The following is a 25513-nucleotide window of genomic DNA, read 5'->3' on the forward strand; positions in this document are numbered from 1 at the left end:
CCCCAGCCCTGACTCCATGCCCAGGCAAACGGAGCAGCTAGACCCCTCCCCCTCCTCCACAGCAGGTGAGCCTGAGGAGGGTTTACTCCCAAGAACAGCTGATTGGAGTGACCCTCGCATCAGAAGATTGGAGAGGCGGAGGCAACAGAGGGAAGGGAGGGGCAGGCCTTAATGAGTGCTGAGTCATGGAGCCACACCCCATGGCCTATATAAAGGAGCTACTTTCTGGCAGTCTCTGAGTCAGGCAAAAGTCAAACTTATCTTGCTGAAGTCACTTACTGGTCTCCTGCCTGCTCTGAGGACTTTGCTAGGACTTTGGGCAGAGCTGCAGAGGCAAGCCTGATTCGGATTTCCCGGACCCAGCCGTCAGCGGAGGAGTGGGACACGACACCGGTTCTCCAAACTACCCGCCCCCATCACTTCTGGATCGTGCGATCCGGTCCGAACCGGGAGCATTTCACCCCTGATTCTTCGTAACTCAATTATCTCTCTCCTTCCTGGTTTGCCCTATCAGTTGTTTGGGATGATTGGGGCCTCCAGGAATTGGTTTGAAGACCTGGTGGGTAGAAGGTCTCCTCTCCAAACCCCAGACAGCCGACTTTTAAGTTGGGAGAGGTGCTGGATGAGCGGAGTGCCATTTCTGACTGATAGCTAAATCTGTGGGTCTGTCAAAATATAGCTGGTTACAGCAGCGCTGGTGGCATTGAGTAAATGCCGTTCCTGATGACACAATCCTCCAGCTGTAAGCCAGAACAGAGACTCCATGGGGAGAGCAAAACTATACCGTTTTATATTTCTTTCCGTAGGTGGAAGAAGGATACCGTAACTAAGCTGGAAATAAGTGCCTTAAAATACCATCTAGCGTATTAAAAAGCAGAGACATCACCCTGCCAACAAAAGTGTGTATAGTCAAGGCTATGGTTTTCCCAGTTGCAATGTATGGCTGTGAAAGTTGGACCATAAGGAAGGCTGAGCGCCAAAGAATTGAGACCTTTTGAACTCTGGTGCTGGAGAAGACTCCTGCGAGTCCCTTGGACTGCAAGGCGATCTGACCGGTCAGTCCTAGAGGAGATCAACCCTGACTGCTCTTTAGAAGGCCAGATCCTAAAGAGGAAACTCAAATACTTTGGCCACCTAATGAGAAAGAAGGACTCACTGGAGAAGAGCCCAATGCTGGGAAAGATTGAGGGCAAAAGAAGAAAGGGACAGCAGAGAATGAGGTGGCTGGATGGAGTCACTGAAGCAGTCGGCGTGAGCTTAAATGGACTCCAGAGGATGGTAGAGGACAGGAAGGCCTGGAGGAACGTTGTCCATGGGGTAGCGATGGGTCAGACATGACTTCGCAACTAACAACAACAAAATACCATAAACACAATGTTTCTCAACCTTTGTGGACTTCAACTCCCAGAGTTCTGGGAGTTGTCGTCCATCCATCTTAAAGTTGCCAAGGTTGAGAAATTGTGATCCAACCTATTCCTTGCATCAGTGCGAAGATGGAAGGATGATTGAACACGTGTAAAATGCCTTGTGTGAGCAGGTTTGAAGGTCAAGGATCAGGCCAAAGTATCTTTGAGTTTTCAGCAACAGGGATCCAAATCTGTCAGTCAGGATTTGGCTCTGGGTTGGGTTTTTTGTTTTTTGTTTGTAAAACAGGATTGTCTTTACGTAAGACTACTCAAAGCTGAGTTTTCTATCCCATCGCATGAAGAATCATCTGAGAATCTTTTCCACATGCATTATTAGAAGACACCAGCAGTGATTACTGAATAGGGACTGATATCTTTTGGGAGCTGATTAACACAACACACTAAGTCATAATATGTTGGCTTGTGTCTTAGCTTATTGTGTAAAATTTGGAAACACGGCTTGTGGTGGTGTTGGGAGATTGTATCAAGCCACAATCAACAGATTATGCAATAAACAATGGATAACCAAACCATGATTTAGTGCAAAGTGTGAACCAATTCATTACTTGTGTTTAGACAATACATTTCAATAAAGACATGGTAGATACATTAAGGCAAATACAGGTAGTCTTACAACTGTTTGTTTAGTGACTGCTCGGAGTTACAACGGCACTGAAAAGAGTGACTTATGACATCTATGACCATTGTCGCATTCTCATTGGTCACATGATCAAAATTTGGACTTTTGGCCATTGGTTCATATTTATGTTGGTTGCAGCATCCCGAAAAGCATGTCATCAATTTTTGCAAACTTTTGACAAGCAAAGTAAATGGGGAAGCCAGATTCACTTAACAACTGCAGTGATTCACTTAACAACTGTGGCAAGCAAGGTCGTTAAATGGGACAAAACTCACTTAACAAATGTTTCGCTTAGCAACATAAATTTTGGGCCCAGTTGTGGTCGTAAGTCGAGGACTACCTCTATGTTAAGCTGGGGTTAGTTTGCAACCTTCCCAGCCAGCTTGGGACAAGCGAAACCAATGGGATTTACTTAATACACAATTCACTTTACAACCACAGTGATTCTTGTAACAGCTGCGACAAAATAGGTTGTAAAATCAGCTGTGATTCATTTAACAACTGGCTTGCTTGGCAACAGAAACTTTGGTTCCAAATGTGGTCATAAGTTGCAGACCAGCTATATCAACTCGCCTAGCTTATGGTACGCACACCCCAAAACTGGATTAAAATTCTATTCAGTGTGCAGCCATTCAATACTTAATGCCTTCTTTTCCAAACATCCAAATTCCGCTTCCGGTCCCCTTTTTGAAATCAGCCAGCCCAAAAACTGCAAAAAAAGGGCCGATGGGCTGCATTTATGACACGCCAATAAATCAATGTTGCTTTGCCAAAAGTTTCTTTTCCCGCCCCCCCCCCCACTTTCGTTCTTCCGATCTGCCCATCTTCTGATCTGTTGCCACGTAAATCCTGTCCTTACAAAAAAACAAAGAGAGACACGATAGCGGACGTTGTGATCCTATGTACAGGTGGAGGGGGAGGCATTGCACTTAATTTCTCAATACATCCATTTGATAGACATTAACTTTTCTTTAATATAAATCTCTGCGGATAAGGTATGGGGTGGGGTTGAGGGGGGGAGGGAAGAGCCGGAATACCGAGCTCCTCATATATACAGTCAGTGGTGGGATTCAAGTAATTTAACAACCGGTTCTCTGCCCTAATGATTACTTCCAACAACCAGTTTGCCAGACGGCTCAGAAAGTTAACAACCGGTTCTCCCGAAGTGGTGCGAACTGGCTGAATCCCACCACTGTATACAGTTCAGTTGGTGTCAGTTCAACAGCACGGATGGTTCCCCCTTCGCAACCTGATGTGTTATCAGCCCCAAGTCCTCTCTCTGGTCCTCTCCAGTAGAAGTATGTCACTTTATATAAATACGATTGCTCTCCAGCTTTAGGTTCTCTTCCAAGCTTCTCATTCAGGATGCGTTTTGATCTGCTGTGTTGGTAAAGAAACGAAATATCCTCCAGAAGGAAAATATTTTGGCATTCTGGAAGCAATAAGTCTTGGAAAACACGACGGGAAACGCTTCGTCTCTGGCAGACACCGTTCAGGATCCCTTGAAGAAAGACACACAGCAGCGGCTGTCTTTGGAAACTTCTAATCTTCTTTCCAGGCTGAGCAGGATCTCTTTGGGATCAAGCTAAGCAAGCTACTCGGGCTTTTGCTGCAGCAGCCGCCGCAAGATCTCATTGTGGCCAGGCAGGCAGGATGTTGTGGAAAAATAATTTCCAGTTGCTACAGGCACAGGGAATGGGGATGGAGTATCACCAGGCTTGTAACGGACACTGGGGGGGAAAAAAATAGAAAAAGAAAGTTAACAGAGATTAGAATGTGAGGAAATGACTTAGATCAGGAGAGAATCTATAATCAAATGAATCAAGGAGAGACGCAACCTGGAATTAAGGAGAAACTTCCTAACTGTGAGGACAATTAACCAATGGAACGGCTTGCCACCAGACGTTGTGGGAGCTCCAACACTGGACATTTTTAAAAAGAGACTGGACAACCATTTTGTCTGAAATGGTATAGGTAGGGTCTCCTACTTGAGCAGGGGACTGGACTAGAAGACCTCCAAGATCCCTTCCAGCTCTATTCTGACTGATTGATTGATTGATTTGAGGATTAGACCTTTGGGGGTGCCTGTAACTCATCAATCGTTCTCTGAATTGACCTGATTCCTATCCTTTTGAGGCAGGAAACACAACACTGAAATATAAGATCGAAAGTAAAACAGGTCATCCTCAACTTACGACCACAATTAAGTTCTGTTGTTAAGCAAGACAGTGATCAAATGAATTTTGCCCCATTTTATTACTTTTTCTGCCATGGCTGTTAAGCAAACCACTGCATTTGTTAAGTGAATCATGCAATTGTTAAGTGAATCAGGCTCCCCACCCCCACCCCGTTGACTTTGCTTATTGGAAGCTGGCTGGGAAAGTTATGACCAAAACTGAGACCAACACCTCCATGGTTAAGCAAGACGGTTATTAAACTATTTTTGTCCCATTTTACAATCTTCCTTGCCACAGTTGTTAATTCTGTGATTATTAAGTTGGTAACACGGGTTGTTAAGTGGCTTCCCCGTTGACTTTGCTTGTCAAAAGTTTGCAAAAGGGGATCACATGACCCCGGGATGCTGCGGCGGTCATAAATATGAGCCAGTTGCCAAGCATCTGAGTTTTGATCACATGACCATGGGAACGGAGGCTGCAGTGTGTGGAAAAAACAGTCATGTCGCTTTGGTAACTTCCAATGGTCACTAAATGAACGGATGTAAGTCGAGGACTATCTGTAATACAATAATTTGCTTCTTTTTCCCTCTTCATCTTTCAGTTCCATGTTGCGCTGTTGTTGTTGTTGTTGTTGTTGTTTTAAGCTTGTAAATCCTGCATGCCAAGATTTAGCTCGGAGCTGACAGGAAATCTATCTGGGGAACATCAAAGCAGAAATGCCCCAATGTTGATCGCCATCAAGATGATGGCTGGCAACCTTTTTTTTTTTTTTTTTAAATAAACCTAGGAAGCTGAATTTTCTTTCCTGCTTCTCAGGATCACCAGCAAAGGCCCAACAAGTTGCGTCTTGCTAACGTTTTGATGAAGGAAATGCTTCCTGAATGCAGGCAGGCTTGTTTGAACAAGCCAGCATCAAAGTTAACGGGCGGGCCAGAGAGAATCATCTATCAAGGGCAAAGTTAGGGTTGAGTGCATGCTAGATGAATCAGCAAGGCCTTCTAAGGAAATGGTCTCCTCCTAGGGTGCTGGATGCGCATGACTGCCTGACTGATGGAGATAGGCGGGTTAGAGGTTCCTACTGCTCCATCCTTTCGGGTGTAAATATTAGATATTGCATTTACTGGATACGGTAAGCCAAGCAGAATCTACATTTTTTGCGCCTATGAGTCAGTGTTGACTCCTGGCAACTGCCTGGACAAGTCCCTGCGATTTGCCATTGCTTGCTTCCTAGAGCTGAGACAGTTGGACTGGCTCAAAGTCAATTTTGCTTGGCGCCTAAAGCAGGACTGGAACTCAGAGTCTTTCAGATTCTAGTCTTTCAGGGTGTCAAACTCAAGACCTGGGGGCCTGATCCAGCCTGTGGGATGCTTAGATCCAGGCCACCGGGCCGACCTGGAAAGAGCGAAGGACCAGACTGCGGTGCCTCTGCCAGTGAAAATGGAGCTCGTGCGGGCCACGGGCAGCCCCCCGGAGGTCCATTTTCGCTGGTAAAGGGTTGCAGGAGGCCGTTGCAGCCGAAAACGGAGCTCAGGAGCCTGTTTTCGCTGGCAGAGCGCTCGGGCTGCCATAGGCGCCCCCCACATGAGTGACATTGAGCTGGCCACACCCCATGGCCACACCCCCGAGGTCAAAAACAACAATAACAATAATAACAACAACAGAGTTGGAAGGGACCTTGGAGGCCTTCTAGTCCAACCCCCTGCCCAGGCAAGAAACCCTACACCATGTCAGACAGATGGTTATCCAACATTTTCTTAAAAATTTCCAGTGTTGGAGCATTCACAACTTCTGTGGGCAAGTCATTCCACTTATTAATTGTTCTGTCAGGAAATTTCTCCTTAGTTCTAGGTTGCTTCTTTCCTTGATCAGTTTCCACCCATTGCTTCTTGTTCTACCCTCAGGTGCTTTGGAGAACAGTCCGACTCCCTCTTCTTTGTGGCAACCCCTGAGATATTGGAAGACTGCTATCATGTGTCCCCTAGTCCTTCTTTTTATTAAACTAGACATACCCAGTTCCTGCAACCGTTCTTCATATGTTCTAGCCTCCAGTCCCCTAATCATCTTTGTTGCTCTTCTCTGCACTCTTTCTAGAGTCTCAGCATCTTTTTTACATCGCGGCGACCAAAACTGAATGCAGCATTCCAAGTGTGGCCTTACCAAGGCATTATAAAGTGGCACTAACACTTCACGTGATCTTGATTCTATCCCTCTGTTTATGCAGCCCAGAACTGTGTTGGCTTTTTTAGCAGCTGCTGCACACTGCTGGCTCATATCTAAATGGTTGTCCACTAGGACTCCAAGATCCCTCTCACAGGTACTACTATTGAGCAAGGTACCACATATATGGTACCTGTGCATTTTGTATTTTTTGCCTAAATGTAGAACCTTACTTTTTTCACTGTTGAATTTCATTTTGTTAGGTAGTGCCCAATATTCAAGTCTGTCAAGATCCTTCTGTAACTTGAGCCTATCTTCTGAAGTGTTGGCTATTCCTACCAGCTTGGTGTCATCTGCAAATTTGATGAGTTCCCCATCTATCCCCTTGTCCAAGTCATTGATGAAGATGTTGAAGAGTACTGGGCCTAAAACAGAGCCTTGGAGTACTCCACTGCATACTTCCCTCCATGTGGATGTAGTTCCATTGAGGACTACACGTTGAGTGCGGTTGGTCAGCCAGTTACGAATCCATCTGGTGGTGGTGCTGTCTAACCCACATTTTTCTACTTTATCTAGTAGTAGGTTATGGTCTACTTTATCAAATGCTTTACTGAAGTCCAAGTAAATTATATCGACAGCATTCCTCTGGTCTACTAATTTTGTCACTTTGTCAAAGAATGCAATTAGATTAGTCTGGCATGATTTGTTTTTGACAACCCTCATGCGGCTCTCAATGAAATCTAGTTTGACACCTCTGATCTAGACTGATGCCTAAAACCACTACTCCAAATGAGGTTGTTTTTTTTAATCTCTCTTCATATCCACATCCATATTCTGTGGGGTCCCTGATGCTCTCTGAGCTTGGTGGTTTTCTTTCAGACGTTTCATTACCAAACTAGGTAACACCATCAGTGCTAAATGACCCCCATAGTTCAGCCCTGAACTACAAATGAGGACCCAGATTGTTGGGGGGGCAATAAGTTGACTTTGTAAAAATATACAAATGGAATGAGACTATTGCCCTATACACTGTAAGCCGCCCTGAGTCTTCGGAGAAGGGCGGGGTATAAATGTAAACAAAAAAAAAAAATTCTCTTCTATCTATATCAACCTGCCAAATTACTACCAACCTGCCTTCCATTGAGGACCTGTATACTGCACAAGTCAAAAAGAGGGCTGTGAAAATATTTATAGACCCCTCGCATCCTGCACATAAATTGTTTCAACTCCTACCCTCAAAACGATGCTATAGAGCACTGCACACCAATACAACTAGATACAAGGACAGTTTTTCCCCGAACATCATCACTCTGCTAAACAAATAATTCCCTAAACACTGTCAAACTATTCACTAAGGCTGCATTACTATTGCAATTGGTCTTCTCATCGTTCCTGTCACCCATTTCCTCCCATTTGTGACTGCATGACTGTAACTTGTTGCTTGTATCCTTGCAATTTATATTGATATTGATTGTTTTCTAGTATGACTTGATTGCTTATTTGTACCCTATGACTATCACTAAGTATTGTACCTTATGATTCTTGAAGAATGTATCTTGTCTTTTTATATACACTGAGAGTATATGCACCGAGGACAAATTCCTTGTGTGCCCAATTACACTTGGCCAATAAAGAATTCTATTCTATTCTATTCTATTCTATTCTATTCTATTCTATTCTATTCTATTCTATTCTATTCTATTCTATCAATATCCCCAAAAAACTCCAGTGGGAATACCGAGCCTTGGGAAGAAGTTTTGGCTTCTGAACATACAGAATGTGTTCAATTTTTCTTCTCAAGTCACATTTCTACTCGCTCAACCACTGGAGGAGACAGGATGCCCAGATAACCAAATTAGCCAGGATAGAGAAAATCCATGTTTTTGAAAAAATTCTCAGGAGCGTTGGCCACAGTACTGAAACCTACTCTACTCATGTTTGCTTGTTTTTAAATGTGTTGTGTTGCTTCCTTTAGCAAGGAAGAAACACAGGAAGTTTTAAAGAAGACATTGGACAACTATTTGTCTGAAATGGTATAGGGTTTCCTGCCTGAGCAGGGGGTTGGACTAGAAGACCTCCAAGGTCCCTTCCAACTCTGTTATTCTATAACCCAATCAAGACTGGCAGGGCATGGCTATATATACACCACTATGGCCAAAACTCCTAAGAATTTTTCAGAAACATGGATTTTTCTCCATTCTGGGTAATATATAAAGGTAAAATTAAAGGTTCCCCTCGCATATATGTGCTAGTCATTCCCAACTCTAGAGGGTGGTGCTCATCTCCGTTTCAAAGCCAAAGAGCCAGCGCTGTCCAAAGACGTCTCCATGGTCATGTGGCCGGCATGACTAAATGTCAAAGGCACACGGAACGCTGTTCCCTTCCCACCAAAGGTGGTCCCTATTTTTTCTACTTGCATTTTGTACGTGCTTTCGAACTGCTAGGTTGGCAGAAGCTGGGACAAGTAACGGGAGCTCACCCCGTTACGCAGAAACTAGGGATTCAAATCGCTGAACTGCCAACCTTTCGATCAACAAGCTACGGGACCGCCTACTGCTACCGTTTGCCTCCCACCAACCCGTGCGCTCCCATAGGGAGGGCCTCCTCAGGGTGCCGCCAGCCAAACAATGTCGGCTGGCGGCCCCCAGGGGGAGGGCCTTCTCTGTGGGGGCTCCCACCCTCTGGAATGAGCTTCCCCCAGGACTTCGACAACTTCCTGACCTCCGGACCTTTCGCCGCGAGCTGAAGACGTATCTATTCTTCCACGCAGGACTGGCATAATAATTATTATGATTATTATAATTATTACTATTATTATTAATTTTTATGGGGTTTTTATAGTTTTAATGTATTTTATTTATTTATTTATTTATTTATTTATTGTTTATATTTATATACCGCCCTATCTCCCAAAGGACTCAGGGCGGTTTACAGGCATTTAAAAGCAATAAATACAATTCTGAAAACAATTAAAAAACTTATTCAAAAGCCTAATAATTAAAAATATAAAAAATTAAAACCCAAGTTAAAACCCACAAACTAAAATCTAACTCAGTCCTGCGCAGTTAAATAGGTATGTTTTAAGCTCGCGGCGGAAGGTCCGAAGGTCCGGAAGCTGACGAAGTCCTGGGGGCAGTTCATTCCAGAGGGTGGGAGCCCCCACAGAGAAGGCCCTTCCCCTGGGTGTCGCCAGACGACATTGCCTCGCTGACGGCACCCTGAGGAGTCCCTCTCTGTGAGAGCGCACAGGTCGGTGAGAGGTATTCGGTAGCAGTAGGCGGTCCCGTAGATAACCCGGCCCTATGCCATGGAGCGCTTTAAAGGTGGTCACCGAAACCTTTTAATTATGGGCCAAATTTAATAGGTTTTTAAATACTGGTTTTAATTGTATTGTATCTATTTATTGTTGGTTTTATCTGGCTGTAAACTGCTCTGAGTCCTTCGGGAGAAGGGCGGTATAGAAATTAAATAATAATAATAATAATAATAATAATAATAATAATAATAATAATAATAATAATAATAATAATAATAATAATAATAATTATTAAGCTCAGCATCTTAGCCACTGAGCCACTACGTCCTGTAATTGAGCCTGGCAGTTCGGTTCTTAAGTTGTGATTTTGCTCGTGGGAAGCCAGCTGGGAAGGTTGCAAACAATGTTCACGTAACACCCCCTCCCCATGACAATGCAAATGTTGTAAATTCACATTGGTTTCCAAGCACCCGAATTTCAATCAATGGTGAGGATGCTGCAATGGTCCTATGTAGGAGGAGCAGTTGTAAGTCACCTTTTTTTTGAGTGCCACTGTAATTTTAAACAGTCACTAAATGTAACAGTTGTAAATGGAGAACTGCCTGTAGAACAATCAATAAGTGGAACAACTTGCCTGCAGAAGTTGTGAATGCTCCAACGCTGGAAATTTTTAAGAAAATGTTGGATAGCCATTTGTCTGAAATGGTGTAGGGTTTCCTGCCTGGGCAGGGGGTTGGACTAGAAGACCTCCAAGGTCCCTTCCAACTCTGTTATTATGTTATGTTATGTATATTGTGCATGGCTATTATGGCTTAAGAAAATATTGATTTGAAGCCTCCGTCACTTGCACAGAACCTAGTTTGATGGGTCCACAAAGGCCTCCTCAATTTTTAACCCATGTCAGGAAGCACTGGGCTTGTACAGAAAGTCCTCAACTTACAACCATTCGTTTAGTGACCGTACAAAGTTATAACAGCACTGAAAAAAGTGACTTATGACCAGTTTTCAAACGTACGACTGTTGCCGCGTTCTCCATGATCAAAACGGAGAAGCTTGGCAATTTATTTATGCCCCTGAGTCATGTAATCATCTTTTGCGACCTTCCGACCAACAAAGTCAATCGGAAAGGCGGATTCCCTTTACAACCAAGTTATTCACTTAACAACCGCAGCGATTCGCTTAACAGCGGTGGCAAAGTAGGTCGTAAAACTCACTTAACAACAGAAATGCGGGTCTCCCGTGTGGCCGCATGTTGAGGACTGCCTGCCGCAGAATTCAAAAGTGCATTCCAAACGTTGGTGAACACACCCCATTATTATGATTTTTGGCACAAGTGGGGGAAAAAAACCCCCACATGCCTGCTTATCTGTTGAGAAGTTCAAGGTTTTCTCTTCGAACTATCTAACAATCGATAGAGGCCACATATTTCCCACAGTCTGCAAAGCTGCCTTTGAAAAATGAAAGAAAGGAAGAAAAGAGGCTTTTTTGTCTGCTCTGGAACAATTTTTCATCACAAAAAAAATATAAAAAAATAAGCGGACAGGTTTACACAAAAGGACTCTCGGGTTTATTGTTCATAGAGACGTTAAAGTGCTGTAATATCAAGAAAAGTAAAAACCATGATGCCTTTGTGAGTTTTTGTTTTTTGTTTTAATTTGTGTAAAGTTAGCTAATTTAGTGTTCTAACTAGTTGCTGAGGAAAAATATAACCATTTAGAGAATCATAACATAACATAACATAACATCAGAGTTGGAAGGGACCTTGGAGGCCTTCTAGTCCAACCCCCTGCCCAGGCAGGAAACCCTACACCATCTCAGTCAGATGGTTATCCAACATTTTCTTAAAAATTTCCAGTGTTGGAGCATTCACAACTTCTGAAGGCAAGTCGTTCCACTTATTAATTGTTCTAACTGTCAGGAAATTTCTCCTTAGTTCTAAGTTGCTTCTTTCCTTGATCAGTTTCCACCCATTGCTTCTTGTTCTACCCTCAGGTGCTCTGGAGAACAGCCCAACTCCCACTTCTCTGTGGCAGCCCCTGAGATATTGGAACACTGCTATCATGTCTCCCCTGGTCCTTCTTTTTGTTAAACTAGACATACCCAGTTCCTGCAACCGTTCTTCATATGTTTTATCCTCCAGTCCCCTAATCATCTTTGTTGCTCTTCTCTGCACTCTTTCTAGAGTCTCAACATCTTTTTTACATCGTGGCGACCAAAACTGGATGCAATATTCCAAGTGTGGCCTTACCAAGGCATTATAAAGTGGTACTAGCACTTCACGTGATCTTGATTCTATCCCTGTTTATGCAGCCCAGAACTGTGTTGGCTTTTTTAACAGCTGCTGCACACTGCTGGCTCATATCTAGATGGTTATCCACTAGGACTCCAAGATCCCTCTCACAGGTACTACTATTGAGCAAGGTACCACATATACGGTACTGGTGCATTTTGTTTTTTTGGCCTAAATGTAGAACCTTACTTTTTTCACTGTTGAATTTCATTTTGTTAGATAGCGCCCAATGTTCAAGTCTGTCAAGATCTTTCTGTAACTTGAGCCTATCTTCTGGAGTGTTGGCTATTCCTGCCAGCTTGGTGTCATCTGCAAATTTGATGAGTTCCCCATCTATCCCTCGTCCAAGTCATTGATGAAGATGTTGAAGAGTACTGGGCCTAAAACAGAGCCTTGGGGTACTCCACTGCATACTTCCCTCCATGTGGATGTAGTTCCGTTGAGGACTACACGTTGAGTGCGGTTGGTCAGCCAGTTACGAATCCATCTGGTGGTGGTGCTGTCTAACCCACATTTTCTACTTTATCTAGTAGTAGGTTATGGTCTACTTTATCAAATGCTTTACTGAAGTCCAAGTAAATTATATCAACAGCATTCCTCTGGTCTACTAATTTTGTCATTTTGTCAAAGAATGCGATAAGATTAGTCTGGCATGATCTGTTTTTGACAAACCCATGTTGGCTTTTGGTTATTACTTTGTTTGCTTCTAGGTGTTCACTGATTCGTTGCTTGATTATCTTTTCCAGAATCTTCCCGGTATTGAGGTCAGACTGATAGGTCTGTAGTTTCCTGGATCTGTTTTTTCCTTTTTGAAGATGGGAACTACATCAGCTCTTTTCCAGTCCTCTGGCAGCTCCCTGTGCTCCAGGATCTTTGAAAGATATAGTTCAGTGGTTCTGAGATCACGCCTGCCAGTTCCTTCAGAACCTTGGGGTGTAATCCATCCGGTCCTGGTGATTTGAACTCGTCTAGGTAGACAGGTGTTCACTTACCATTTTCTTCCCTATTTTAACTTGTGTTTCTAATCTGTTTTTGTAGTGCTGTTTTGATAGGTTGGATTGTTTTTCCTTTTGTGTAAAGACAGATGCAAAATATGAGTTAAGTAGATCTGCTTTCTCCTGTTGCTTGTCATCTTCTTGCCACTTTCTCCCAGCAATGGGCCAATTGTTTCCTTGACTTTTTCTTGTTTTTAACATGTTGGAAGAAGCTTTTTATTATTTTTACTTTTGTCGCTAGCCTTTGTTCATTGTGAGCCTTAGCTTTCCTCACTTCATCTTTACAGGCTCGGCTATTTGCTGATATTCTGCCTTAGTTATTTGCCCCTCTTTCCACTTTTTATATTTGTCCTTTTGTCTTTCAATTTGTCAGATAGTTCTTTATGCATCCATGCTGGTTTCTTTTGTGATCTACTATTTTTCTTCTTCATTGGTATTGTGTTAGACTGTGCTTTTATAATCTCACTTTTCAAAATTTCCCAAGCTTCTTGAGTTGTTTTCCCCCTGAGGATTCTCATCCATTGAATCCTTCTCAAGATCTCTAAGTTTATTGAAATTAGCTCTCTTAAAGTCCAAGACTCTAGTTTGACTTTGTTCTACTACTTGTATTTGCTTAATGTTGAATTCCAATATTGCGTGGTCACTTGCCCCAAGGTTCCTGTAGCTTCAACACCTTCTATCATTTCATCTCTGTTAGTGAGAATTAAGTCCAATATGGCTGATCCCTTGTCGCCTTCTCTATTTTTGGGAAACAAAGTTGTCTGCTAGGTTTGTTAGGAACCTGTTGGATCTTCCACTTGGTGCAGAGTTTGTTTCCCAGTTGATGTCAGGGTAGTTAAAATCCCCATTACTACTGTGATGTGCTTCCTACATACCTTAGTTAGCTGACTAGCAAAAGTTCATCTACTTCCTCTGTTTGGTTGGGTGGCCTATAGTATAGACCTATGGCAATATCGTTTTCACCCTTTTATATTGACCCAAATACATTCAAGATGATTTTCATCATTGTTGTGTTTCTATTTCTGTAGAGATGTAGTTATTTCTTATATATAGTGCAACTCCACCTCCTCTTTTATTTGGTCTATTTCTTTTAAATAATTTATATCCTCTAGCTGTATGTTCCATTTGTCAGTTTCATCCCACCAAGTTTCCGTAATGGCAACAATATCATATCTACCCTCATTTACTTGGATTTCTAATTCACCCTGTTTATTCCTCATACTCTGTGCATTGGTGTATAGACATTTGAGTCCATTTGGATTGATCTTGTGTTTACTGTCTACATAACCTGTGTTGACTGCCCTACTTTCATGCCACCTGTTGGTTTAGTGCACATGGTATGGCACTCACTGTTAAATGCTTGGTTTTGCTTGATAGCATGGTTGATAGTCTTACCCATACAGACATCTATGTTACATGCACTGATAACCCTTTTAGTTTTCGATTGCTGGGGACAGAAATTTTCCATATCAGTTAATTCTCTGTCCCCACTGTTCAGTTTAAATGTTTATCCAGAAAATCTGTGAATGTATTGCTAAGTAACTCAGTCCCTTTCTTTGATGGATGCAATCCATCTCTTTTGTACAATTTTTCATTGGACCAGTTGCAGACATCATGACTAATAAAACCAAAGCCTTCCCTTTTACACCATTCCTTTAGCCACACATTAAACTCCACTACATGCTGGCCTTTACCTTTTTGTTCCTTATGTACTGGTAAAACCTCTGAAAAGTTAAGCCTACAACCTATGCTATTAAGTTCATACCCTAAGCTCTGGAAATCATTCTGCACAGAAAGCACATCCTTTTGGGACAGATCATTTGTGCCAAGGTGTATAATAGCATCAACATCAGAATCCTTACTGGCATTCTTGACTATCTTAAGAATACGTCTCTTGTCTCTGCTGGCAGTGGCACCAGGTAGACACCTGACGTCTTTCAAAACCTCCATATCCTTTCCTAAATTTACATCCCTTACAATTGAATCACCAATCAGAAGGTGGCTTCTCTTTTTGGATACCTTGCTCTTCTTGTGTGACCGATCTGTAGTACTTGATACACACTTTTCCAAAGTAGGTTCACACTTTTCCTCACTTTCTTTCATTATATTAGATTTATATCCCACTTATATCCCACTTTTATTTTGTACTGTGAAGACAGCATACATAATAATGCTGGCTATGGTTTTCTCTGCAACAGTAACCCTGTGAGGTGAATTGGGCTGAGAGAGAGAGCAACTTGTCTATAGTCAGCTTTTGGGCCTAAAGTGGAACTAGAACTCACTGCCTCCTGGTTTCTAATCCAGCATTCTCGCCATGGCACCAAACTGGTTTTTTTCTGGTTCTTCTCACTTTTTTTTGAATTATTGAGTCTGTCATCTGCACTTCCATAACTGTCTGGTTTGGTTCTGCAACCCAACAAGACAGACACCGACTTCAGAGGATAATTAGAACTGCAGAAAAAACAATTGCTACCAACCTGCCTTCCACTGAGGACTTGTATACTGCACGAGTCAAAAAGAGGGCTGTGAAAATATTTACAGAACCCTCAGATCCTGGACATAAACTGTTTCAACTCCTACCCTCAAAATGATGGCACTGAGCACTGCAAACCAGAACAATTAGACACAAGGACAATTTTTCTCCAAACGCCATCACTCTGCTAAACAAATAATTCCCTCAACACTGTCAAACTATTTACTAAGTCTGCACCACTATTAATCTTCTCATCACCCATCTCTTTCCACTTATGACTGTATGACTGTAACTTTGTTGCTTGTACCCTTATGATTTATATTGATGTTGATTGTTTCCTGATTGCTTATTTGTACCCTATGACTATCATTAAGTGTTGTACTTTAGGATTCTTGATGAACATATCTTTTCTATTATGTACACTGAGAGCATATGCACCACAACAAATTCTTTCTGTGTCCCATCACACTTGGCCAATAGAAAAGTCTATTATTCTATTCTATTCTATTCTATTCTATTCTATTCTATTCTATTCTATTCTATTCTATTCTATTCTATTCTATTCTATTCTATTCTATTCTATTCTATTCTATTCTACTCTACTCTACTCTACTCTACTCTACTCTACTCTATTCTTTTAGTTAAAAACAACTTGTGTCTAGTATGGCATTCTGTGTAATTTGCTCTCCCTTATCCAGAATTTGAACTCAAATATTTTGGCCACCTAATGAGAAGGAAGGACTCCCTGGAGAAGAGCCAAATGCTGGGAAAGATTGAGGGCAAAAGAAGAAGGGAACAACAGAGAATGAGGTGGCTGGATGGAGTCACTGAAGCAGTCGGTTTGAGCTTAAATGGACTCCAGAGGATGGTAGAGGACAGGAAGGCCTGGAGGAACGTTGTCCATGGGGTCACAATGGGTCAGACATGACTTCGCAACTAATGTCAACAACAACATGCAGAATTTGAGACTCTAGAAAGAGTGCAGAGAAGAGCAACAAAGATGCTAAGGAGATTGGAGTCTAAAATACACAAAGAAGGGTTGCAGGAACTGGGTATGTCTAGTTTGGTGAAATGAAGAACTAAAGGTGACATTAGAAGAAGCGATTGGATAGCCATTTGTCTGAAATCGTATAGGGTCTCCTGCTTGAGCAGGGGGTTGAACTAGAAGACCTTCAAAGTTCCTTGCAACTCTGTTATTTTATTACTCATCCACTGACATCCACTGAATGCCTTAGCTCTTGAACTCTACCATGCAAGTATTCCTCAACATACGGCCATAATGGGGCCTGCCCATTATGGTTCTATGTCGTCATGGTCATAAAATGAGACAGCCATTTGATCAACTCAAATTCCTACAACCGGTCCTTGTACTTAACGACTGTTGCAGCATCCCCATGGTCATGCGATCAAAATTACGGTGTTTGGCAATTCTTCATGTATTATATAATAACCGCCTCGCTTAGCAACTGAAATTCTGATTCCAATTGTGGTCCTAAGTCAAGTACTGCCTGTGTTAATTTTCCCCAATAACGTTACATCTGTTTACCTGTTTATTGGAAGACATGTTGGTTAGTGAGCTGAGGCTGCTGGTATCCGTGACCACCATCGCTGAAGGGAACCGTGATGTGTGAGAATACTGAGGAGGTTCTTGCTTGTGCGCGTACACTGTGGAAAAAGGCCAACAGTCATTCTTTTGTGTATGCGTGTGCGTGTGAAAAAGAGTGATAGAGACAAAGTCAGAGGGATGAAAAAAATGACAATGATTTTAGACCAGGGGTCTCCAACCTTGGCAACTTTAAGACTTGTGGACTGCAATTCCCAGAATTCCTCAGCCAGCTTTGGTTGCTTAAGGTTGCTAAGGTTGGAGACCCCTGTTTTAGACTACAGTCATAAATTGCTCTCCCACCAAATATTTATTCCAAACAGAACCAAATTGCTATACCGTCAAGGGTTAAATCAGCAACTTTTGAAAGCCTCAACATATGTAATTAGAATAAAACATAAATGGGACTGTGAACATTGATTTCCTAATCCAAGGTTCTCCAAACTTGACAACTTAAAAAACTTAATGGACTTCAACTTCCAGAATTCCTCAGCCAGAATTCTGGGAGTTGAAGTCCACTAAATCATAAAGTTGCCAAATTTTATGCTCTAATCCATTAAATGCTGGATATCCTACATAGGGATTTTTCCTTCCTTTTCAGCTAGAGATTTCTACCTGGGCAGGGAGCAGACTAGAAGACCTCCAATGTCCCTTGCTGTTCTATAACTCTGTAATTTTAAGTCCAACCTCAGAGGCCTTCATGCTAATAAAAGTGCTAAGCGGGAGTCAGGCTCAGATCAGGAATAAAACAACTTTTATTAAAGCTAAAACATATGAAGAACAGTTGCAGGAATTTGATATCTCTGGTTTAATGAAAAGGACTAGGAGAGATATGATGTCAGTTTTCCAATATCTCAGGGGTTGCCACAAAGAACAGGGAGTCAACCTATTTTCCAAAGCACCTGAAGGCAGGACAAGAAGCAATGGATGGAAACTAATCGAGGGGAGAAGCAACCTGAAACTAAGGAGAAATTTCCTGTTAGCAAGAACAATTAACCAGTAGAACGACTTGCCTCCAGAAATTGTAAATGCTCCAACACTGGAAGTTTTAAGAAGAGATTAGATAACCATTTGTCTGAAGTGGTGTAGGGTTTCCTGCCTAAGCACGGGGTTGGACTAGACAACCTCCAAAGTCCCTTCCAACTCTGTTATTCTGTGAACAATCCAGGTTGGTCCTTGATATTGCCACATTCCTTTGCAACTAAACTCTGATGTTGGTTAGACTTAGAAACAGTGATTGGTCTGAAACAGTTTTTTGTAAACTTGAAAACTGCTATTTCCTGCCATGTCATAAAATGTTTTTATGACATGGCATAAAAACATTTTACCAAAATGTTTTACCAAATTCTACCAAAAACTGTCTACTATTGAGCTCACTCCATTTCTAAGAAGTCTGTAAGGGGCGTGCATAAGAGCACAAGCATGCCTACCGTTCCTGTCCTATTGTTTCCTTTCGTTATATCCAATTAATGTAGTTATTGCATACTCATACTTATATATATGCTTATATATTGTATAGTTATTACATGCTTATGCTTATATATACTGTGTGACAAAATAAATAAATAAATAAATAAATATTTATCTCCCCATATTCTTGCCCCACTACTAGGATTTAACTTACGCTGTTTAATTTTACCTATGTGACTCCCTAAGACATCACGACATCATGTATAACCAAAGTCCTCAATAATATTTTGCCAATTGCAAAAAAATTCTTTGTTTTTCTTGATAAAGAAAAAAATTATGAGGAACTAAACATTGCAGAATGCTGGTTTCCAATAATGGTAGAACGCCCTTAGCTTACAAACAGTCTTTTTTTTAATGAATACCGTATATACTCGAATATAAGCCGATCCGAGTATAAGCCGAGGTCCCCAATTTTACCCCAAAAACTGGGGTAAACTGGGGACTCGAGTATAAGCCGAGGGTGGGAAATGAGGCACCTACCGGTTGGGGAAACCCTCCCTCCCTCAGCTGAGAAGGCTGGCGGCTCCCGCCCGCCCTCTCACTGCACCGGCAGGGCTTCCAGCGCCGTCCGAAAATGTGAAAAAAAAAAACCTCGAGTATAAGCCGTATATACTCGAGTATAAGCCGAGGGGCTTAAAAAAAAACAAAAACTCGAGTATAAGCCGTATAGACCCGAGTATAAGCCGAGGGGACGTTTTTCAGCACAAAAAACGTGCTGAAAAACTCGGCTTATACTCGAGTATATACGGTATATCTGTTTGAAAAAAACAAACATTACCTGTATATGAGAAAAGGGACTATTGATAGAATAACAGAGTTGGAAGGGACCTTGGAGGTCTTCTAGTCCAACCACACCTGCTCAGGCAGGAGACCTTATACCAGTGGTGGGATTCAAGTAATTTAACAACCGGTTCTCTGCCCTCATGATTTCTTCCAACAACCAGTTTGCCAAACTGCTCAGAAAGTTAACAACCGGTTCTCCCGAAGTGGTGCGAACTGGCTGAATCCCACCACTGCCTTATACCAATGATGGCGAATCTTTTCAGCACCAAGTGCCCAAACTGGAACACGTATGCATGTGTGTGCATGTGTGCGTGCCGGAGCACCGGAAATCCAAAGACCAGCTGGCTGGCACATCCATGCCTGTTTTTTGGCCATTTTGGGTCATTTTTTGGGCCGTTTTTTGGTGCTCCGGCACCCGTGAAGATGGGCTGGCCAGCACACATATGCGCGCTGAAAACCAGAAGGGCAGCTGGCAATGGCGCCTGTGCCCACATAGAGGGCTGTGCATGACACACATGCCAGAGGTTCGCCATCACACCCTTATACCATTTCAGACAAAGTGTTATCAAATCTCTTCTTAAAAATCTCCAGTGTTGGAGCACCCATGACTTCAGCAGGCAAGCATATCAGGAACATGAGGATCACCTGTACATGAAAAAAAAAAAAACAGATGAGGTTTGGGTTGCACAGTTGTGGCTACCTTCCTGATTGAGACAGAAGCAAGCACCTTGCTGTGCTTATGGCCTCTGTTACTGTTGCTTCTCCCGGCTTCCGCCCTTCTATTTCAGCCGACACCCCCAAAAGAATCTTACTGTGTGAATTCTGCAGCTGTGTCACCGCCGCCATGAACGGCTGTTGAGCCATCGGATTGGTCGACTGCTGCATGATTGACTGCTGGTGTGGGCTGTGCAGCTGTTGGGAGAACTGGACCGGTTGTAGGGCTACGCTGTTGATAACGGGGACGCTCTGGGCCTGCGAACTGTTTAGGCCTGAAAGACAGAGAGACAGTCAGACTGAGGCGTTCGATTACAAAGCTCCAAAGTCTTCGGATTTCCCCTGTAACACCCGCAGCCTCCCTACAATTTCCAAGATGAAATTCCTCAACTTGAATAGTCTGGAACCTGATTTTTCAGGGCATTATTTTTGTAATTGGAGTGTGATTGTCTTTTTGTTTCTGTCAGTTAAAGATGTTTGGTTGCTTCTGGTTAAAGATAATTAAAAGATAATCTTGCATGCATTGTTTTTGAATAAATCCTTCCATTCTCCACCGTTCAGTCCAAACCGACGAAGCTTCTTGGATGAAAAGCAAAACAGCTTCGAGGGGAAAAAAATAAGAAAGCCCAATAGTGTTTTGAAAAGGACCTTTAGTACTACTTTTAAAATTACTATTATTGGAATGACATGATTGAAGCTCTGCCTCTTTTAGCAAAAGAAAAAAAAAAGGATAGGGCTTTAATCCCCAAGATGTAGGCCACCATTTTGATTTTTTTGACCTCTCCTCTTGCAGAGCTTTTCAACCCTCAAGTTGTTTTGGGATGAGGCACAAAAAATATTGCCTCACTCTCTTCTTTCTTTCTTTCTTTCTTTCTTTCTTTCTTTCTTTCTTTCTTTCTTTCTTTCTTTCTTTCTTTCTTTCTTTCTTTCCTTCCTTCCTTCCTTCCTTCCTTCCTTCCTTCCTTCCTTCCTTCCTTCCTTCCTTCCTTCCTTTCTTCTCCTTCCTTCCTTCCTTCCTTTCTTCCTTCCTTTTTTCTCTCTCTGCCTCCCTCCCTCCCTCTCTCCCCCTCCCTTCTTCGGATCTCATCACTGATTCATTTTTTTAATCTCAATTTCCCTGTTTTCTCACAGTGCACCAAAATCAATATTTCTCTCTTAATATTTACTGAGCAATTGGAGACTGGCACCAATGGAAACCAGTGCCCGTGCTACATTAGGCAGCGACAACTGCAGGAAGAAGAAAGGAAGAGATAGTAAATATTCTGCGAAGTCTCTCAGACAGGATCCTGCCCTTTTGGACTCTGTAAAGCTCCTTGCTTCCTGGTGGTGCTTTACAAGGAAAGAGATAATCACGAATAATTCTAAGAACAAGAAGACGTTTGTCTCGCTCATAAAGCACTTACTTTGTGTGATAGCCATGACTCCCGATAAAGGTGTCATGATGAGGTTCTGGGATTGTTGTGGGGTGTGATGGGAAAAGCTGTGGATATTGGTGAGGGTACTGACTGGGGGGAGCCCACCGCCAGAAACTGTAATCTGTCAAGCAAAGAAAGAACAAACAAGTCAGAATTCAGGAATGGCCCATCAACATTAGTGCAGTATTATCAACCCACAGTAACAAAGTGCCAAAACAGAGCCTATAATGGAGATTTTGCTGATTTCCTGGCTGCGGCAAATGAAGTAAAAGGTTAAATTTGTAACTTAGATATCTCTTTGCAATCTTCCCGTGAAGATTGCAGTTTTTATATTCTGCGTTTTCTCTTTTACCCGGGTTCCTTCTTACTGAAATATGATGCGGATGTGCCACGCCGTAAATAAATAAATAAAGAACAATATTATCCATCTTGTGCCACTCCTGCTAATGCGGAGTAGCAAGATCCAAACTTATTTTAATCAGTAAGTGTTTGATTTATTCATCCAAAATATTTGGCCCGTGCCCATGGTCTATATAGACAACCGTGGAGTGTCATATTTGCCCTATATACAAGTAGTCCTTGACTTACAAAGGTTCATTTAGTGATTGTTCGCAGTTACAGTACTGAAAAAAGTGACTTATGGCTATTTTTCATATTTACGACCATTACAGCATCCTCATGGTCACGTGAACAAAAATTCAGATGTTTGGCAACAGATTCATATTTATGACAAGTTAATGAGAGAAGCCAAATTCATTTAGCAACCATGAGATTCACTTAACGACCATGGTGATTTGCTTAATGATCACAGCAAAAAAACCAAAGATTCTAAAATTGGATACGCCTTAATTAAGAACTGTTTCGCTTAGTGGCTGAAGTTCTGGTCCCAATTGTGGTTGTAAGTCAAAGGCTACCTGTAGATCAGGGGCTCCAGACTTGGCAACTTTGTGGACTTCAACTCCCAGAATTCCCCAGCCAGCATGGCTGTAAGTCAAAGGCTACCTGTAGATCAGGGACTCCAAAACTGGCAACCTTGAGACTGGTGGACTTCGACTCCCACAATTCCCCAGGCAGCATGGCTGGCTGAGGAATTCTGGGAGTTGAAGTCCACAAGTCTTGTCATTGGGAGAGCCCTACTGTAGATGAAGGAGGCCATCCAAACACAGCTCGCATTTTGCTTTAAGTGAAACCCACCATCACCTCCTCCAACCCCTGAGATACTTTTGCTAAGCCTGAATCGAAATTCCATTAACTTCACAACTCCTACAAAGGTTTCACTTGAGGAAAAGAAAAAAAAGAAAGACTGTCTTGAAAATATGCCTCACATTTCATTTCAAGGGGGTGGCAGGAATCTGTCTGGAGGCCCAGTTGACCCTGGCTTCAAGAGTCAACAAATGACTTTCTGGATGGAAGACCAGGCTGTCTCAGTCAAGAACTATGCATCCCCAACCAGGGAGAGAGAGAGAGAGAAAGGAAGGCCATAAAAACCATCTAGTGTGACTTGAATCAGTCAAGCTAGGCCAAGAAAAATAACCCCACCCGATGAATTGCTCAAATATTCTAAGTCTGCTGCCACCGAGGCCTGGCAGAGCCCAAACAACGTGGAGAAAACAGCTACATTACAGGGAATCCTGGACTTACAACCATTCGTTTAGTAACCATTCATAGCAGGGGTGAAATGCTCCCGGTTCGGACCGGATCACTTGATCCGGTAGCGATGGCGGCGGGTGGTTCAGAGAACTGGTAGCAAAAATCTCTGCCCCCCCCCGCATGCCCAGCTGAGCTGCGCGATCTTCGGAGGCTTTTTTAAAAAAACTTTTAAAAGCATTTTTTCGGCTGAAGAAAAAATGCTTTTAAAGGTTAAAAAAAAAGCCTCTGACGATCGCGTGGTTCAGCTGGGATCATTAGAGGCTTTTAAAACCTCTTCATCCAAAGAGGTTATAGAAAAAATGCTTTTAAAAGGCTTCTTTGATGATCCCAAATGAGTTGCCTGATCATTTTTTACTATTGTATATGTCTGTATTTTATCTGCCTGTTCACCGCCCTGAGTCCTTCGGGAGAAGAGCGGTATACAAATTAAAATATTATTATTATTATTATTATCATCAGAGGCTTTTTTTGTCTTTTAAAGGCAAAAAAAAAATGCTTTTGAAAGAAGAGGTCGGCTGAAGAGGTTGTAGAAAAAATGCTTTTAAAAGGCTTCTTTGATGATCCCAAATGAATTGCCTGATCATTTTTTACTATTGTATATGTCTGTATTTTATCTGCCTGTTCACCACCCTGAGTCCTTTGGGAGAAGGGCGGTATACAAATTAAAATATTATTATTATTATTATTATCATCAGAGGCTTTTTTTGTCTTTTAAAGGCAAAAAAAAATGCTTTTGAAAGAAGAGGTCGGCTGAAGAGGTTGTAGAAAAAATGCTTTTAAAAGTAAAAAAAAAAAATTGGCCACACCCACCCAGTCACATTACCACTCCCCCACCAAGCCACGCCCACAGAACCGGTAGTAACAAATTTTACATTTCACCCCTGGTTCATAGTTACAACGGCACTGATAGAACCATTTGCTTAGTGACCGTTCGAAGTTACAACGGCAGTGAAAAAAAGTGACTTATGACCAGTTTTCATACTTACAACCTTGGCAGCATTCCCATGGTCACGCGATCAAAAATTTAGGCAACCGGCATGCGTTTAAAACAGTCATGTGATATCCACTTGCGACCTTCACAACAAGGAAAGTCAATGGGATTGATTTGTTTAAGGGCCACATGATTTCCTTGACAAATGCAGTGATTCGCTTAACGACCACTGTGGCAAAAAAGGTTGTAAAATGGAGCACGACCCACTTAACTGCCTTGTTTAGCAATGGAAAGTTTGGGCTCGGTTCTGGGGGCAAGTCAAGGACTACCTGTAGTATAAAGGTAGTTAAAGGGGGAAAAAATAGAGAGAGAGATAGACTTCAGACGAAATGATAGATGTTTGAAATTGACAATTGTATTTTGCCAAGTGTGTTCATGGGAAAGGATTTTAGGCGTCAAAGCACTGACTGTTTTCATTGTTGATTCTAGGAGTCTGACATCTTCCTATTTTGAAAGTACATATTTTGCTCACACAGAGGGCATCGGTCAAGGATGGGTCTCCGTTCACCTTGCCAACTGGCGGATGGGACGATCAACAGCAGTGGGGAAATTGTTTTCTAGAGTGGTTCTTGGGCTCCAAGATCACTGCAGCCAAGAAATTAAAAGACGCTTGCTCCTGGGGAGGAAAGCTATGGCAAATCTAGACAGCGTACTAAAAAGCAGAGACATCACCCTGCCAACAAAAGTGCGTATAGTCAAGGCTATGGTTTTCCCAGTTGCAATGTATGGCTGTGAAAGTTGGACCATAAGGAAGGCTGAGCGCCAAAGAATTGAGGCCACTGAACTCTGGTGCTGGAGAAGACTCCTGCGAGTCCCTTGGACTGCAAGGCGATCTGACCGGTCAGTCCTAGAGGAAATCAACCCTGACTGCTCTTTAGAGCAGGCCAGATCCTGAAGAGGAAACTCAAATACTTTGGCCACCTAATGAGAAAGAAGGACTCCCTGGAGTCTTTTCCCAGCCTAATGCTGGGAAAGTTTGAGGGCAAAAGAATGGGACGGCAGAGAATGAGGTCGCTGGATGGAGTCACTGAAGCAGTAGGTGTGAGCATAGGAAGGCCTGGAGGAACGTTGTCCATGGGGTCGCGATGGGTCGGACACAACTAACACAACACAACTAACAACAACAACAAGAGATGTTCATGAGACTTGGTGCTTAATATTTGGTAACTCTAGATGAGTGGTCTTTATGTCAACAGAAGTCACTTCCAGTCCTCTAACTCTGTGTGTTTCTCAACCTTCGCGACTTGAAGACCTGCGGACTTCAACTTCCAGAATTTCCCCAGCCAGCTGAGTTGAAGTCCACAGGTCTTTGAGTCACCAAAGTTGAGAATACACTATTGTATAGGTAGTCCTCAACTTACGACAATTTATGCTGCTAAAGTGAGAAATCTGTAAAGTGAGTTTTGCCCCATTTTACGACTTTTCTTGCCACATTTGTTAAGTGAATCCCCCGCAGTTGTTAAATTAGTAACACGGTGGTTAAGTGAATCTGA

The 25513-nt window shown here is 42.4% G+C and overlaps 1 protein-coding gene across 1 annotated transcript in view; it reads right to left on the reverse strand.

Moving 5' to 3' along the window:
- Positions 1 to 11181: 11181 nt before the first annotated feature.
- Positions 11182 to 25513, reverse strand: part of HNF1B (HNF1 homeobox B) — a 121806-nt gene continuing 107474 nt past the window's right edge. Inside the window, exons 7-10 of the mRNA XM_058163867.1 lie at positions 21368 to 21500; positions 20063 to 20239; positions 16941 to 17059; positions 11182 to 11229 (exon numbers count right to left, since the gene is read on the reverse strand). Of these exons, the coding sequence (XP_058019850.1) occupies positions 11182 to 11229; positions 16941 to 17059; positions 20063 to 20239; positions 21368 to 21500 (477 nt within the window). The remainder of the gene's footprint in view (positions 11230 to 16940; positions 17060 to 20062; positions 20240 to 21367; positions 21501 to 25513) is intronic.

This window comes from Ahaetulla prasina, chromosome 1 (genome assembly GCF_028640845.1).
Source record: "Ahaetulla prasina isolate Xishuangbanna chromosome 1, ASM2864084v1, whole genome shotgun sequence".
NCBI lineage: Eukaryota > Metazoa > Chordata > Lepidosauria > Squamata > Colubridae > Ahaetulla > Ahaetulla prasina.